The sequence below is a fragment of the Pelobates fuscus genome, chromosome 9, assembly GCF_036172605.1.
Source record: "Pelobates fuscus isolate aPelFus1 chromosome 9, aPelFus1.pri, whole genome shotgun sequence".
NCBI lineage: Eukaryota > Metazoa > Chordata > Amphibia > Anura > Pelobatidae > Pelobates > Pelobates fuscus.
Genome location: NC_086325.1, coordinates 105,397,361 through 105,414,018, shown reverse-complemented (window position 1 = coordinate 105,414,018; position 16,658 = coordinate 105,397,361). Strand labels below are relative to the sequence as shown.

The window sequence follows — 16,658 nt, the reverse complement described above, 5'->3', positions numbered from 1 at the left end:
GCGTGCAGCACCTACATTAATGCTCCACATCAATGCATCTCTATGAGAAGTTCATTCGTGCAGCGTGGCATTTTAGAAAAGCATTGGATTGGCTGAGATTGTCAAGATTGACTATCTCAGCCATGGAGGTGGGGCCAGTGATGGCGTGGAAAAAAGGGGGAGTAAAACATCTTTCCCATTATATTGTAGGGGGGCAGGTCACTAAGCATATACACTTACTGACAGAGACATACACTCTCACTGACAGATACACACTGATATTGCAACACTCATATTCACTCACAAATTATTTGTTTTGTTATAATGTGTCTACCCAACCCTACCCTTTGGAGAGCTGGAGTGGATTAGTTTCCTTGTGGTCCCGTGGGGCTGCGGTCATCTCTCTCCTCTTCTCCCTCTCACATACATACACACATTCACTGACAGACAGACACACACACTAATATTGCAACGCTCACTCGCAAATTATTTGTTTAGTTTTAATGTGTCCACCGAGCCTCACTACCTTTTGGAGAGCTGGAGTGGATCAGTTTCCTGGAGTAGGCCTGCTGTCATCTCCCTGCTCTGCTACCTCTCGAACTGTTTAGTGACCAGCATTCAAATCAAATACTGTTAAGTTACTTTTCAGTCACTACTGGTTATGTTTTCATTGATGCAACCTGTTAAAAGAACGTAGGGGGGGCGTGGCCGACCACGAAGCTGAGCGGACGTCTTCCCTGTGAGCTCCGTACCGGCCCAGGGAATAGAGACTCAAGCCAACGACAAAAAAGAAGAAAATCAACAGAAAGATAGAGAACCCCCAAGCAGAGACCATGGGGCGCAAAAATAAAAAGCCTCATCGACTAGAACCGGCTAGACAGCCGGATATACGGCTCTCTTTCGAGCGGCCGAGGCCGCAACAGCCGCCCAAGATGGCGCCCGAGGCCCGATATGACACGGAGGAGTCAGACGCCTCGCAGGCTGAGGCAGCAACCTCACCCCCTCCCTCCTCGGAGGAGGCTTCCATAGTGTCGGGGTCTGAAGAAGACGAGTCACCCTCAACCAAAGGTGACATCAAACGCCTCCTAATCGACCTTAGGAAAGTATGGAAGCAGGACCTGCAAGAAGTACAGGCCGAAATGGGGGTAGTCCACCAAAAAGTGCGGGAACTGGAACGAAGAGAGACCGTTAGGGAGGAGAAGTCTCAGGCTACAGATCGTAGGCTAACAGAACTCACCTCACAGGTACAGCAACTACATAGTGTGGTGACCACCATGGAAGTCCGACACAGGAGGAAAAACCTGCGACTTAGGGGCATCCCGGAGTCAGTCGAAAACACAAAGCTACTGCTGTGGGTCCGCAATATGCTGACAGCTATGGGCGTCGAAAGCGACACTGATTCTCAGCCGATCACTTCAGTGTTCAGAGTGAGGAAAGCTGCAGCAGCACCTAAGGACGCACCCAGAGACGTCATAGCGGTGACTAGGGACATAGTGGTGAAATCCGAAATACTGCAGCGCTCCAGAGAGATGGGAACAGTGCCACATGAAGGCCACAGAATATCGATTTTTGCTGATATCCCATTCTCGGCTCTAGTAGAGAGAAAAAGGCTAGCACCAGTGGCCAGGAGACTACGGGACTCGTCTATCAGGTACCGGTGGGGCACAGAGGGATCAATACTGGCGGAGAAGGGGGGTGAGAGCTTCACGCTCACGTCCCGAGACGACCCCAACCAATTCCTGCAGAAGTTAAACCTGGCACCTCAGGCGCAACTGGAGGATACACCAACCTCACTAAGCAAGGCAGTCTGTGGAGACAACCCCAAGAGAGTCTTTAAAAGCTTAACAAAACTTACCACCAAGAAGCAGAAGCCGGGATAGGGGCTTGGACACTCGCCCCTACCCTCACTGGCCTAACATCAATCCACTGACACCAGGCGGCTCCTACATACCTGTGGCCCACAGGGGCCTAACACTACGGCGACCTCTGGCAACCACCTTTGAGAGGAAGACTCTGACATATGCACAGGACAAATATGCACATTTGCACCCTTCTGTCCTTGAATATTTATTATTGTTTGTTTCCCCTTTTGATCTTCTTACAATACATGTGGCGAAACCGACCTCGCCACGTGTCCTTGGAGGGGGCTGATTGCCCGCCTCTTGCCTTTGGACTATGGACCAGACTTTATGGGAATGTGATACCCCAGATAGCCATACCATGGAGCCTATTCATATAATGAAAGACTATGGGAAAGACTTTAGCTCCATGGCAATTGTACTGTGTGAGTAGGATCTGCGCGCTATTCGGTAGTTTTGTGCGTGCAGATCCCAGCTATCTGGGGATAGGTGAAATGTCTGTGTGTTATGTGTAAATGTGACTTTATGTATTTTAAAGTGTTTTATGTCGTTTTGCAACCATGTGGTTAATGGAGTCTGCCTTTAGTCCTGGGTAATTGGATTACTTCTCCAATTAACTCCAGGGCAGAAGGGAGGAAACCAGGGTGCATTGTGGGGATGTTTTTCTGCCAGCCAGAAAGGAACAAAAGATACTTTTAGTAACTTTTAAACCCCTGGTCGGATTCATGCCATTTTTTAATATGTTGTTCCCCTGAATGGATTGATTGTGGATATGTATTTTTATGTAAATGTGATGTATGGTTTTAAAGTTATGAAAGTTGTGTAAAAGTATATTTTACACTGTATGCATAATGGGATTATGTGTCACACTAAGGGGAGGGGATGTGTGGGAGGTAACATCTATGTCATTGGTTCTTTTATGCCTCCCCCTGGGTGTGGCCTGTATGTGTGAGTTGGAAATAAAAGCCAGGCTGGATGAGCCAGTCCAGAGTTCCTGTTTTACCCTCAAAGTGATGTGTCGTCTCATTATTGGGGGGAAGGATTTATTGAGTGCTGTTCCAGTTGACTGCTAGGAGTACAAGCCTATTCGTATGGTTCCTATTCAATGGTCTACAGCATTGATATGCTTGGGAGAATTTAAAAGGTTTCTCGGATTCGGTGATTGTGGTGTCTGCCAGAGTGCTTGGAGTCCTCAGGAAGCGCTAGGAGCATCCATTAACGGAGGTGCCCGGTCGGGGTGCCAGGTGATCCGTTACATTGGTGGCAAGCGGTGGGATGGCGTCCTAGTGTGAGGTAAAGCAGCTCGGAGACACAGTTCGTTTGGATTACAAAGGGAGGGCAACGCTAGTACCCGTACAGCGCCCCTATCTACAAAAGAAGCAACGTCGGCAGGGCAAGCATGGCGCCCAGTTACAGTCAACAGGAGTTTGACGCTATGATGAAAATGCTGCTGGCTTTCTTTGGACCAGAACCCCCGGAGGAGAAATACATACAGAGCACAAGGAAAGTAGCGGCAGCGTATCTGCAGGGTCTAGCAGACAAAAAAGCAGCTGAAGGTGTCGTCCTTCCTCCCCAGCGGCAGTCTACGGTTCAGGGAGAGGAGCCAGTTATCCCCTCTCCCCAGCGGCTGAAAGTGTGTAAGGGAGAGGAGTTTGTTACCCCCTCTCCCCAGCGGCAGCTTAGCACACCAAGGGGAGATAGTAAGCCCCTCACCAGCGCAGATGGGACCGTGGTCTCTGCGCCCAAGTTACAGGGAGCTGAAGGGGCCATCCTTGCTCCCCAGCGGCAGGTTACAGTTCAGAGAGAGGAGCTTGTTACACCCTCTCTCCAGCGGCAGCCTAACCCACCAAGGGGAGACCGTACGCCCCACACCAGCGCAGATGGGACCGTGGTCTCTGCGCCCAAGTTACAGGGAGCTGAAGGGGCCATCCTTGCTCCCCAGCGGCAGGTTACAGTTCAGAGAGAGGAGCTTGTTACACCCTCTCTCCAGCGGCAGCCTAACCCACCAAGGGGAGACCGTACGCCCCACACCAGCGCAGATGGGACCGTGGTCTCTGTGCCCAAGTTACAGGGAGCTGAAGGGGCCATCCTCGCTCCCCAGCGGCAGTGTGATTTGTTGGGAATTGGGAGCCCAGTCTCCATTCCCCAGCGGCAGAGTATCCAGCAGGGAATGGAGAGCCCAGCCCCCTTTCCCCAACAGCAGGACTCTGTGCTGGGAGGAGAGACAGTCGGTCTCCCTCCGCAGAAACTGGAAGTATGTATGGGAGAGGAGATTGTTACCACCTCTCCCCAGCGGCAGATTATTAATGTACAGGGAATAGAGAGCCCAGTCTCCATTCCCCAGCGGCAGAGTGTTCTAATGGGAGAGGAGCTGGTTACCACCTCTCCCCAGCGGCAGCTTAATGTACCAGGGGGAGACTGTAAGCCCCACACCTGTGCAGATGGGACCGTGGTCTCTGCACTTCCAGCACAGGGGGTAGGGACGGTCGGTCCTGCCACCCCACAACAGGGCTGTTTAGCCAAAGGGGAGACAGTCTGTCTCCAGCAGCAGAGCTGTGTAACTAAAGGGGAGACAGTCGGTCTCCAGCAGCAGAGTTGTGTAACTCAAGGGGAGACAGTCGGTCTCCAGCAGCAGAGCGGTGTATTTAAAGGGGAGACAGTCTGTCTCCAGCAGCAGAGCGGTGTAACTCAAGGGGAGACAGTCGGTCTCCAGCAGCAGAGCGGTGTATTTAAAGGGGAGACAGTCGGTCTCCAGCAACCAGGCTCCAACCAGACTACTCCCGTGGTAGTGCTGGCAACAGGACAGAGTACCGCTGGTCTCTGCCCCCTCAGCAACCTACCAAGGCAGCCTACCAGTCCCCCACACAGCCGTGGTGAGGCACCTGAACCTGGACAAGATTCTCCCTCACCCAGGTGTAGTAACTCTTTATTGTGGGTGGGCTGCTCTGCTGTTTCTGTCTTGTGGGTGGGCTGCTGGACTAACAAGGGCACTGACCGGCAGGAGGTCAAGTACCCTGTTAGTCTGGGGGGTAAAGGGGAGAAGTGTGGCGAAACCGACCTCGCCACGTGTCCTTGGAGGGGGCTGATTGCCCGCCTCTTGCCTTTGGACTATGGACCAGACTTTATGGGAATGTGATACCCCAGATAGCCATACCATGGAGCCTATTCATATAATGAAAGACTATGGGAAAGACTTTAGCTCCATGGCAATTGTACTGTGTGAGTAGGATCTGCGCGCTATTCGGTAGTTTTGTGCGTGCAGATCCCAGCTATCTGGGGATAGGTGAAATGTCTGTGTGTTATGTGTAAATGTGACTTTATGTATTTTAAAGTGTTTTATGTCGTTTTGCAACCATGTGGTTAATGGAGTCTGCCTTTAGTCCTGGGTAATTGGATTACTTCTCCAATTAACTCCAGGGCAGAAGGGAGGAAACCAGGGTGCATTGTGGGGATGTTTTTCTGCCAGCCAGAAAGGAACAAAAGATACTTTTAGTAACTTTTAAACCCCTGGTCTGATCCATGCCATTTTTTAATATGTTGTTCCCCTGAATGGATTGATTGTGGATATGTATTTTTATGTAAATGTGATGTATGGTTTTAAAGTTATGAAAGTTGTGTAAAAGTATATTTTACACTGTATGCATAATGGGATTATGTGTCACACTAAGGGGAGGGGATGTGTGGGAGGTAACATCTATGTCATTGGTTCTTTTATGCCTCCCCCTGGGTGTGGCCTGTATGTGTGAGTTGGAAATAAAAGCCAGGCTGGATGAGCCAGTCCAGAGTTCCTGTTTTACCCTCAAAGTGATGTGTCGTCTCATTATTGGGGGGAAGGATTTATTGAGTGCTGTTCCAGTTGACTGCTAGGAGTACAAGCCTATTCGTATGGTTCCTATTCAATGGTCTACAGCATTGATATGCTTGGGAGAATTTAAAAGGTTTCTCGGATTCGGTGATTGTGGTGTCTGCCAGAGTGCTTGGAGTCCTCAGGAAGCGCTAGGAGCATCCATTAACGGAGGTGCCCGGTCGGGGTGCCAGGTGATCCGTTACAATACATATATTGGAAAAGTTATATAATGCTGAGAATAACTCAATAAAATACAAATTAAAAAAAAAAAAAAGAACGTAGGGGACTTGCTGGGTGTGTTATCAGGCAAAGATCGATGAAAATTAGTATACGTCTGTTAGAGGTGTACTTCTATATAACACGTTGTGTTTCCTACAATGGCCAGTGAAAACATCTAGATAAAGGTTTTTTTGACCAGAACAAGGAAATGAAACCACATGCTATGCCAAATGTTCAGTGATTTTGATTGCGTACATTTCCCAGTGACTTGGCTATTGCAATCTGTCAGTCATGTTTGGGACAATTACCTCTCGTATATGGGGCAAAAAAAAAAAATACATCAGAGGATATATTAATCAACATTATTTTGATTGTCTCTCTTTTTTTTTTTTTTTTTTAACAGAAACACTGTAGTACACCTTTTCCATGTTTTTTAAAAATGTGTTTATTTCCCTAGTTTTCTGTGTTTTAATATATATATATATATATATATATATATATATATATATATATATATATATATATATATATATATATATATATATGTATATATGTATGTGCATTTGTGTTAAATGCTGACTCACCCATCATAGGAAATTATTAATAGCACCCTTACCTGTACATGTAAACAGTGGCCCGGTTCTCGGTTTGTCACCGGGTTTGCTGTAGAAATCACACATTGCCTTCTGGAATTTTCCTGTGCGAAACGCTACACACGAAAACAAATCACATGGGCTGTGTACCATGATGTAGTATGTCACATTGTTAATGGCATTAAATGTCTGTATGATTGGAGGAAGGCACAAATTATTATTTTTTTTTAAATCATCACATGGGAAAAGAACACCTTGACATGATTGCCCCTCTAAACATTTATTCCTTGTAAAGATTACACGCAATGATTGTCTTTATAGAATGTAATTAGTGCTTGCTTATCGTATTGAAATGTGTTTGCACAGAATATTTAATGATCTCTCTTTTTAATGCTCCCCCTGATGGTGAAGGTCTCAGACACACAGAGAGGCTGACCTCTGTAAATGTAATTTTCCCAGTCTTGCACATAGTATGTATTTCAGAGATACCTGTCATGGACGGAAGTATACACACGTATTTTAACTGTAATTATTAATTATCTACATACATTAGTTGGTTCAGTACCATCCTCTTGCATTCCGTCATTTCACAGCTACTCAGCAGCTTTAAATTCCAGCCGCCGGGTTTCCTTGCTTATGAACTTATTAATGTGTTGGACGTGAGAATTTAATTACACCGCAACACTGCAAGTGTCAGAATTTCCCAACAGTCTTGCACTTTTTATTTACGCCTACAGTTCTCCTGAAAGCACAGTGCGAGCTCAGCACACGCCAATCAACTGACTGCTTTACAGATATTCAGAAACCTGTTACTAGAACTTCTTACTTTCATTGCCTTGCATTCTGCAAAGGCATTTTAACTCCATGTGCAATTTTTCTTGCCAGCAGTGAGGAGTCTGATAGCAGGTGAAGCTCTCTGCTGCTGGTCCAGATAGGGTGGCTTTGATCAGCTAGAAAGGGCTTGCAGGTTCACTGGTGCCAAAGATTTCAGCAGTGTCCTTTAAATTATTATGTATATAAAAAGTTAATCATTCATTTTGTTTATTTAAAAACAAAAACAGAAAAATTGCATTAGCCAAATGTCATGCAAAAATCAGAAATGCCACAATAAATCATAAAGATCTTTTTCTCCTAGGGCAAATATGTTTTGAGATAGTAGAGGATGGCAGTCAATTTTTGGAAGCAAAAGATGTGTGAAAGATAACGGATCTACTCTTGACGAAAATGACACTTAAATGGCTACTCTAAGCCAGGGCTTGACAAATTTGCTTTGAATCTAGGAGCCAGCTAAAAAAGTAAGAAGCCACATTTTAAAATACAATTCTTACAATGACACGATAGTCACCAGGACCACTACAGCTTAAAGGGATACTCCAGGCACCCAGACCACTTCTGCCCATTGGAGTGGTCTGGGTGCCAACTCCCACTACTCTTAACCCTGCCAGTGTAATTATTGCAGTTTTCAGAAAAGTGTTTTAAACCGACGCTGGACGTCCTCACGCTATGTGAGGACTTCCAGCGTCGAGGAAATCCCCATAGGAAAGCATTGAAAGCATTATTCGATGCTTTCCTATGATGTCTCGTGCGCGGGCATTGCCACGCTGTATACATTTGCTGTATGTCTCCCCCGCCGAGTGTAGGCGGAGCCTGACCAGCGCCAAAGGACATCGGTGCTGGACTCCGGTAAGCCACTGAAGGGGTTTTAACACCTTCAGCAACTTGGGATGGGGGGGTGGGAGGGAGGGAGAGGGGCACTAGAGGGTCCTGCAGTGCCAGGAAAACAAATGTTTTCCTGGCACTGAAGAATCCCTTTAATGTAGTGGTTCTGGTGTCTATAGCCTCTCCCTGCAGGCTTTTCAATATAAACACTGACTTTTCAGAGAAAATTGCTTCCTAGTGACACCTCTAGACAGTCACTCAGACGGTCACTAGAGGTGCTTCCTGTGTCTACATGGTGCTGCTGAATGTTCCCAATAGAGATGCATTGATTCAGTGCATCTCTATGAGGAGATGCTCATTGTTGCAGCATTTTGCAGCCAATCCTATGGCAAAACTTTGGATTGGCTGAGATCATCAAGCTTGATAATCTCAGCTACAGAGGCCGGGCCAGTCGAGGGGAGACCAGCACGGCGTGGGGGAAAAAAAAAAAAGGTGAGTAAAAACACCATTCCCTTGCGAACGGAAGAGGTCTGGTAACCTAAACACACACATCATGACAGACCGACACACACACATCATGACAGACCGACACACACACATGCATAGGCCATGACAGACACACACACGCATAGACCATGACAGACACACACACACATACCTGTGGGCGACCAGCCAGGGGATTGTGCAGGCGGGTGGCATGCTAGGGGATCATTCAGGCAGGCGGCAAGTTGGAGTATTATGGAGGCAGGCGGCATGCTGGGTGGTCGTGCAGGGCAGGCGGCTGGCTGCGCGAATTGAAAATAGGTAGCTGTAATGTCTCTGCTCTGCTTCCCTGCACGCAGCTTAATGAGACCTGGGCCGGAATATGATGTCAGGGCAGCAGAGCAGAGACATCACAGCTCCCTATTTGCGCAGCCAGCCGCCTGCCCTGCACGATCACCCAGCATGCCGCCCGCATCGGAGGTAAGGGGCTTGCATATCACAGGCACCAAGGAAAAATTCCTAGGCGCCATGGCGACCGAGCGCCTGGGATTTGTCGAGCCTTGCTCTAAGCACTATGAACACTTCAGGGTTTTGTAGTAATCATGGTTCTTGGAGAGTGACTTTCAGCTTCTGCAGCAACATAAAGCCTCAGACACGATAGGGGCCCAGGTTAGGAGGCAACCTTTGCCAGGCTATAGTACTCCTGGAATTATAACCACTAAAGTGAGCTGTAGTGATTATAATGATTGGAAGTGACTCTTTAAACACACATTTATTGTTGGAAATAAGGAAAAGTCTCCTTATTCCTGACCATTTTTAGCAGACTGGTCAGATTATAGGACATTTTATGTGACTTGCTTTGCTTTTACATTGTGTGCAGAGAGGGTCACTCCAGCCACCATGACGACTGCTGCTTTTAGAAGTGGTCTTGGTGGTAGTAATCTGCACATGCAACATTTTTGCTTGAAACGCTGCACTTACAGAGTAATCCTCACTTTTTTTGCGGTTGCCTAATATAAATTATGTGCAAAAATTTCACCTTGTCGCCATTTAATTTTCTCACTGGCTTGGTCCGTCTCTTTATCCAAGCCTCTTTGCCTGCTAAGATTGAATTACTCCATTTTTTGGCACTGCCAGATGCTTTATAACTCTATTAGTCCAGACCACTGTCACTACTTCCACTGGTCATGGCGCTTCCCATGCATGCAATACAATCTACAAACCCATGCATGCGTCAGATGTCCAACAATGATGTATGGGAAAATGGATGACACAGCATGACAAAAGATTGGGCAGGGAATGCTTCAGGTAGAACTCGGTGCTGGACACTAGGTAAGTTTTTGTTTATTTCTCTATTTCTCACTTCCTTGATGCACAATTTGCACTTTGCAAATCACTCAAAATGGTTCCAAATTGTGACTCAAATGCAATGCGCTAGCCTCAATCCTTTGCCTTGCAGATGCAGAAGATATGGGTGGATTTGAATTGACGGCAGGGGAAGCTCTAGCAAAACTAGCCTGTACACTAGCACATGGCTTAACAATTCTCAGATGCCAGGTCGCCATGGCAACTAGAAATTCCACTCTGGTGCCTGGGATTTGTTAGCCCTTTAGCTTAAGCAGCCGGCTGGGCAAACAATGGAGCCGGCCGCCTGCCCTGGGTTGCATGGAGGCAGCTGGCTCAGGGAGCATTGTAGCCCAAGGATGCCCGCCGTGGGGAGCATCGAGGTGGTCGGCTGAGGCAGCAAGCAAGGGAGCAGTTATCTGAGTGATACCGGGAGCTGGAATATGACGTCACTCCGGCCGCAGCATCACGACAGGGAGCAGAGAGGAGCCCCACTGCAGGGAGAGAGAGCAGCCCCACTGGATCCCAGGGAAAGATCCACTCAGCTCTCCCAAAGGTAGGGAGGCTGAGTGGATTAAAATGAAAAATGTAAATTTATGAGTGTGTAAGAAAATGTCAAAGTGTGTGTGTGTGTGTGTGTGTGTGTGTCGAGGTACTTTTCCCCCCTCCGATCACATGGGAGATGTTTACTTACCTTTTCCCCCCACGACGTGCCGTTAATCGTTATGATCTTAGCTAAGCCAATGCTTTCTTATAGGAAAGCATTGGGAGGATGTTCAACATATTCTCTATGGGTAACATTCAGCAACACCATGCAGAGAATGGAGACGCTGAACATAGGTGCTGCACTCTGTCACTAGAGGTCTTAATAGACAGCAATGTAAACACTGCCTTTTGTTTGAAAAGGCTACTGGGACAGGCTAAAGGCATCAGAACAACTATGTTAATCTGTAGTGGTTCTGGTGACTATAGTAACCCTTTAAGAATTGCATATTTCTCAATGTAAATTAAACTTTGCTCGTTTAAAAAACAAAAAACAAAAAATGGGCTCCTAACTTTTTAAGCTGACTCCTAGATTCCAAACAAACTTATTTAGCCCTGCACTAGCACTAGGTTGACTAATGCTAATATAAATGGTGTTGGGAGTGATGGTGGGGTTGATGGTAACAACAATGGCAGTAGGTGAGTAATTTGTAGAAGTGGTTACAGATGATGTTACGGTCTCCACTGGATGAGGCAATTCAAAACCAGATCAAGATGGACTTAGCCAAGGTAGGGAAGATGCAGCAAGACAGTGCACACTAGCTAGAGAAAGTAATGAACTGTTGCCTTTCCTTTCCAGACTCTCTCTTTTTGTAGTTCCTCTGGTTTACAGTCGAGTTCCTCCTGGGACAGACTTACAGAAATGTCTACAATGGTGGATTAAAGAGCGATACCATCAAAAAGACCAGACATTGTGTTCACTGCTTTGGTACTGTGCCATACCTGTTCTTTAGAGCTGATGTCTGATTAGACTGAGGCACCAGACCAAGGGTCAGCAACTTATGGCCTTCGAGGTGCCTTTGCACGACACTCAAGGCTGCCAGATACAAACCGACTCTGGCCTATCAGGAGTCCCAGTGGGACTCTCTCCACCTCTTTATTGGTGCCACAGGCGAAACCCTTAAAGGAACACTGTAGGGTCAGGAACACTAACATGTATTCCTGACCCTATGTTGTTAAAACAACCATCTAGCAACCCTAACCCCTTCTTGCCCACCTAAATATAGTAAAATCTTACTTTTATTCAAGTATGCAGTTGCTGCTTCTGCCCCTGATCTACCTACTTGGCTGACCTAATCAGAAGTAGTGTTCTGAGCCAATCACAATGCTTTCCCATAGGATTGGCTGAGCTTGTCAAGGAGGTAAATCAGGTGCAGAGCCAGCACAAGTCAAACACAGCCCTAGGCAATCAGCATCAATGCATCTCTATAAGGAAAGTTCAGTGTCTCCATGCATAGGGTGGAGACACTGAATGGCAGTCAAACTGTGCAGCACTACCACAGGAAGCACCTCTAGCCGCCATCTGAGGAGTGGCAAGTTGAGTTATCCCTAGGCTGTAATGTAAACACTGCATTTTCTCTAAAAATACATTGTTTATTGCAAAAGGCCTGGAGGGAATAATTATACTCATTAGAATAAATACAATAAGCCTTAGTAGTTCTGGGAACTATAGTGTCCCTTTAATGCTGAAGCATCTAAACATGTTTAGGCATCCTGTAGAAGTTTGCTCAATGTTACATACGCATGACGCTCCAGAGATATGGACTTCAGCCGAACACACAATTTATACCAAACCACATACTCCAATGTAGTTTGCACACTCTAGTATACAGACTGCAAGTGATGGCAGCAATACTTTATCCACGTAATTGCACTTGACTAGGTGTTGCCATTGTTGCTTACATACAAATATATTTTTTTCATTCTAGTGGCATGTTTGTCAATCTGTATTCCTATAACATGTAGTCTGTCTCTAAAGCATTATATCACAACAAATAATATAAAAATGTGTATATTTACATGTCACTGAGCATCAAACTCGTTAACAAACTGCTGTGCTAGCAATTCATCCCATGTTTCATATTATCAGTTTAAAAATAAAATAAAAACCACAGTAGAGAATGGGATACATTTTCTGTATCCATACACAGTGCCATATGTTGCTTTTTATATCCATCTATATTTCTGCAAAATATGTTGGAGCTTTAAAAAGGATACCAATAATGTAGAATTTTCAGCTAGGTTCAGATACCATTCAGAAACTTGCAATGGTTGCATCTGACCCACAGCAGGAAATGTGAATACCTTTCCCATATGGTGCTTGTAGTTGGATACTTAACTAGGTAGTTTTGGGATGTTTATACAAAATACAGATTAGGGAACGGTGAGCACATAAAAATACAGTTTAACATTTTACAAGGTTATTTAAAATCACCTATCTCTGCAAACAAATATGGGGATAATGTTTAAGCATATGACCATATTGTGTTAAACCCAACACTACGTCACAATACCCCAATATTGGAGGCTCCTACACTAATTCCAACTTGGGAGACAAAGAAATACAGGTGGTCTTCGTTTTGCGACCTACCTGCTTTACGACGGTTCGCACTTACGACCAGATCTCTCTCGGGTTGTAAGTGCGAGCCGTCGTGGGAATTAGAGGGATTCCCTGCTCTGCTGCGTTCATCTATGTTTGGGGAAATGTCCCTGAACACAGACATGCGCACCAGACATGCGCACCAGAGCAGGGAATCCCTTAAATCTATGTAATGGGAAATTTCCCCAAACATAGATTAGAGGGATTCCCTGCTCTGTTGTATTAGTCTATGTTCAGGGACATTTCCCCGAACATAGAAGAACGCAGCAGAGCAGGTAATCCCATAACTCTTCACTTACCGACCAATTCGTTCTACAACCGTAGTTGGAAACGGAACCCGATCAGTAAGTGAGGAGTGTTTTGTATTAGAATTTTTATGAATTGTGTTTATCACATTCATTTTGTTTTATATATGTGTGTGAAATTGTAGGAGGGGTTATTTGGCATATATTACTATATTACCTGGTTCCCCTCCTGCCTCACCCCCTTTTATTCATACTTATTCCTACAGGTGGGCCCTCTTTATTACAGGCCTAACCACTCTTCGGTGTCAGCACACCTCAACCGACTATTTTATTATTGAAGTTACATGTGTTTTAAGGTTTGTTTGGCTTACATTTTCTCGGGCACAAATATATATATATATATATATATATATATATGTATATGTATGTATGTATGTACCGTTGTGCTCAAAAGTTTGCATACCCTTGGAGAATAGGTAATATATGTACCATTTTGTTTTAAAGAAAACATGAGTGAGCAGGCAAAACACATTTCTTTTATTTCTTATGGGATTCACATGCAACTGTAGGTTATAACAGAATGGCACAATCATAAAACAAAACATGGCAACAAAGAAAAAAATGAAATAACCCCTGTTCAAAAGTCTGCATACCCTTAGTTCTTAATACTGTGTATTATTGTCCCCTTTAGCATCAATGACAGTGTGCAGTCTTTTGTAATAGTTGTGTATAAGGCCCCCAATTCTTGCAGGTGGTATAGCTGCCCATTTGTCTTGGCAAAATGCCTCCAGGTCATGCAAAGTCTTTGGTCATCTTGCATTAACCGCACATTTCAGATCTCAGAGTGGCTTGAAGATATTAAGGTCAGGAGACTTTGATTGCCACTCCAGAACCTTGGCCTTGTGCTTAAAGTCATTGTCATGCTGTAAAGTCCAAGAGCGTCCCACGCGCAGCCTTTGTGCTGAAGAATGCAAATAGTCTGCCAGTATTTTCTAATAACCTACTGCATTCATCTTGCCATCAGTTTTCACAAGATCTCCTGTGCCTTTATAGCTCACACACCCCCACATCAGTGGGCTACCACCATGCACAGTGGGGATGGTATTCTTTTCACTATAGGCCTTGTTGACCCCTCTCCAAACATACCGCTTATTTTCACTGCAAATTACAGTGTGCCGGGCTTTTTTGTGGTATTGGCGCAATAAAGGCTTCTTTCTGGCACCTCGACCATGCAGCTCATTTTTTTCAGGTATTGTTATATTGTGCTTCTTGAAACAACCACACAGTCTTTTTTTTTTTTTTTTTCCAGAGCAGCCTATATTTCTCCTGAGGTTACGTGTGGGTTTTTCTTTGTATCCCGAACAATTCTTCTGGAAGTTGTGGCTGAAACCTTTCTTGGTCTACCTAACCTTGCCTTGGTGTCAAGAGATCATTGAATTTCCACTTCTTAATAAGTGATTGAACAGTACTGACTGGCATTTTCAAGGCTTTGGATATTTTCTTATACCCTTTTCCATCTTTATAAAGTTCCATTACCTTGTTACGCAGGTCTTTTGTCAGTTCTTTTCTGCTCCCCATGGCTCAGTATCCAGCCAGCTCAGTGCGCCCACGTGAGAGCTAACAAACCCATTGACTATTTTTACACAGACACTAATTGCAAAATAAAAAGCCACAGGTGTGGGGAATTAACCTTTAATTGCCATTTTAACCAGTGTGTGTCACCTTGTGTGTCTGTAGCAAGGTCAAATATTCAAGGGTATGTAAAAGTATGATCAGGGCCATTTGGGTGATTTGTTATCATTATGATTTAAAAAGGAGCCAAACAACTATGTAATAATAAATGGCTTCATATGATCACTATCCTTCAATAACAGACATTTTTCTTTTGCATGATCAGTCATATTTTCAAAATCAATGCCAAAATGTCACACTTCCTGCCAGAGTATGCAAACGTTTGAACACAACTGTGTGTGTGTGTATATATGTATTTAATCTGTTGTAAGAGCATTGTGAATGTGTATGTGTGTGTATATATATATATATATATATACATACACATTCACAATGCTCTTACAACAGATTAAATACACTTTAGCTGATATAGCGCTAGCACTGTTTAATTTGTCTACCATGTTGGAATTAGTGTAGGACCCACCAATTTCGGGGTACAGTGGAGTAGTGGTGAGCTTAGCTCAATATGGTGATATGGTAAAACTAAATCCCCATATTTGTTTGCTGAGAGAGGTGATTTTAAGTAGCCTTATAAATTGAATACTTACATATTTCTTGCCAGTTCCTGCCTGCTGTACGAGGAGATCATGTTTACTTTATATAACAAATATGTTTTGAGATGTCTGAAAAGTACACTTAAATATGACTCCACACTATTTTTAATCTCTGTCCTGGAGCTGACTGATATTAAGGTTTAATGTGTATTTGCACGTTTTTAATGCTTTCTTTTTTGCTTTGTCAGGGCAGAGTGCAGTATAAGGAGAAGCAATGTCTGTCGTTAATGATGATGACATCCCACAGGTGGAAAGGAAGACAGTGACTGATTTCTGCTACCTGCTGGACAAGTCTAAGCAGCTCTTCAATGGTCTGAGGTTAGTGCCAGAAAGACAGTCCATATATATATATATATATATATGTGTGTGTGTGTGTGATGAATAGTGTTCTGATTTATTTTTGAAACCTGTGAAGTTAACTTTGGTTACCATACAAACTTACTTCTACCAAGCTAATCGAGAAATGTGGATGTTTTTGTGTTACAATCCTGTGAACCATTCTGTGGTTTTAGTGAGTTTATCAACGGCTTCAGACCATAATTGCATGCCCACCTGCACATAAGGATCTGGGTGTATCATAGGCAGCTCTTTAGGCACCTTAATAGAGTATAGATGGAACATTAATAGAGCACAGGTGCTTCTGTAAAAGACCCAATGAAGCAGCCACTCTAGACTCTGCAATTGTCTTCTTTCTGGGTACTAATACGTACCAATTGCAATTTTAAATTTTTCTAAAAAGATTTTTGTGGTGCAGTAGACCAAACCAACTTTTCTTACGTTTCTGTGTCCAAAACGTGCCAAAGTTTTGTGTTTCTACTCATCCGGGGCAAGAACTACAGTCTGCCGATGCGTGCATCAAAGACACATGTTGGGAGGGGTGGATTAGGATCTGGTCATGAATAATATACATCAAAGCTAATCAACTAAATGTTGCTTGTGTTTTTGGTTTGTGCTTAATATATTTATTTTTCATGCCAACTAAGTTTTATTTAAAGATACAAAA

General features: G+C 44.5%; 1 protein-coding gene across 1 annotated transcript in view; it reads left to right on the top strand.

The window, feature by feature from the left end:
* Positions 1-16,658, top strand: part of SCAI (suppressor of cancer cell invasion) — a 134,243-nt gene that overhangs the window by 48,937 nt on the left and 68,648 nt on the right. Inside the window, exon 2 of the mRNA XM_063432269.1 lies at positions 15,844-15,973. Coding sequence (XP_063288339.1) covers positions 15,870-15,973 — 104 coding nt within the window. The 5' untranslated portion in view covers positions 15,844-15,869. The remainder of the gene's footprint in view (positions 1-15,843; positions 15,974-16,658) is intronic.